General features: G+C 50.0%; 1 protein-coding gene across 1 annotated transcript in view; it reads left to right on the top strand.

The window, feature by feature from the left end:
• The window catches only part of sox5 (SRY-box transcription factor 5), a 78,361-nt gene that overhangs the window by 41,246 nt on the left and 35,728 nt on the right, over positions 1-1,387 (top strand). The window contains exon 4 of the mRNA XM_025057277.1: positions 383-469. Within this exon, the coding sequence (XP_024913045.1) occupies positions 383-469 (87 nt within the window). The remainder of the gene's footprint in view (positions 1-382; positions 470-1,387) is intronic.

The raw sequence follows: 1,387 nt of genomic DNA, 5'->3' as shown, positions 1-1,387 counted from the left end.
GATGCTCCGGCGGCAGGTGAGAGAGAGAGAGAGAGAGGGGAGAAAGCCTCTCTCTCTCTCTCCTCCTCCTCTTCTTCTGCTCCTCCACTTGTCTCTCCCTTTATCTCGCCTCACCCCCCCCACCCTCCTCCTCCTCCCCCTCTCTTGTTTTTGTTCTTCAGATTTCCTCTCTTTCTTTCGATTATCAGCTCCTCTGGTTCCCACCTCTCTCCTGCTGATGTGGCCATTAGGCTGAGCCGCCGCTGCCTTTATTACAGCAAATGGACTTTAAATGAGCTTTATTGTCATGTTGGCTGGCCAACTGAATCCCTCTCTCTCTCTCTCTCTGTCTCTCTCTCTCTCTCCCTCACCCTCTCTGTCTGACCTCACCTCGCCTGAACAGAGGCCCCCAGCATTGAGAGGCTGCTGTCCAAGGACTGGAAGGATAAACTTTTGGCCATGGGTTCAGGTCACGTCGGAGAAATTAAAGGTAAAGTACATCCTTATAAAAGTCAACGCTAACGTCCAATCACACGGCTCCCTGGAGCTGCTCGTTTGGTTCAAAGTTATTTCTTTGACACAGAAATCAGTGAAGCGACATCATTTTAAAAACAGATCTATAAGAAGCACAAATTTATGATCCTCAAAATATATAGATATGGAAAAAGGTGCTGGTCATTTTTTTAAGATTTTTTTTTAGAAACTATTCTTGAACGTTTCTTGGATTGACATCTCAGTCAGAGCTTGAGTCTGATAGAACAGTGAAGAAGAGGAAGAGGAAGAGGTTTTTGTGGCTGGTGTGACTGACGTCTCTGCTGATTGGTCAGCTCTGCGTCAGCTCCTGGTGTCTCTCACACATTTCATCTTCCTGAAGTCCTCGTTCTGTTCAAGAGGGACACACACGGAGCAGAACAGAGGGCAGGAAGTGATTCAAGAGCAGAACCAGGGAGCTGCGCTGCGAGCCAGAAGAAGAAGAAGAAGAAGAAGAAGAAGAAGAAGAAGAAGAGGAGGAGGAGGAGGAGACGGGCGCCGGTTCCCTCTAACTCCGGGGCGAAGCTCCCAGTAATTGAAGTTCATTAGGAGGCAGAGCCACGTGTCATCAAAGAGCCCGGCCGCGCAGCGGAGAGGAGCCGCCATTGATCAAACCCCCGTTTTTCCCAGCGCCCCCGCCGCGCTGACATTTTATGTAGGGGCGTCCCGCTTGGCACGCCACACACCAACAGCTGGGGACCAATATCAGGAGCGCGTACTCTATATAAGAGCATGTGTGTGTGCGTGTGTGCTGACGCAGTAATGTGTGTCACTAAGTATGAAGGATTAAAACCCATTAAAAAAAAAAGATCAGAAGTTAAAGCCCCGTGTTCTGTTACTCCCCTAGGAAGGGGTGAGGGACGGGCGCGGGGGTGGG

Source organism: Cynoglossus semilaevis, chromosome 8 (assembly GCF_000523025.1).
Source record: "Cynoglossus semilaevis isolate Cse_v1.0 chromosome 8, Cse_v1.0, whole genome shotgun sequence".
NCBI lineage: Eukaryota > Metazoa > Chordata > Actinopteri > Pleuronectiformes > Cynoglossidae > Cynoglossus > Cynoglossus semilaevis.
Note: the sequence above shows the minus strand (reverse complement) of the source record. Positions and strands in the feature narration are given on the sequence as shown.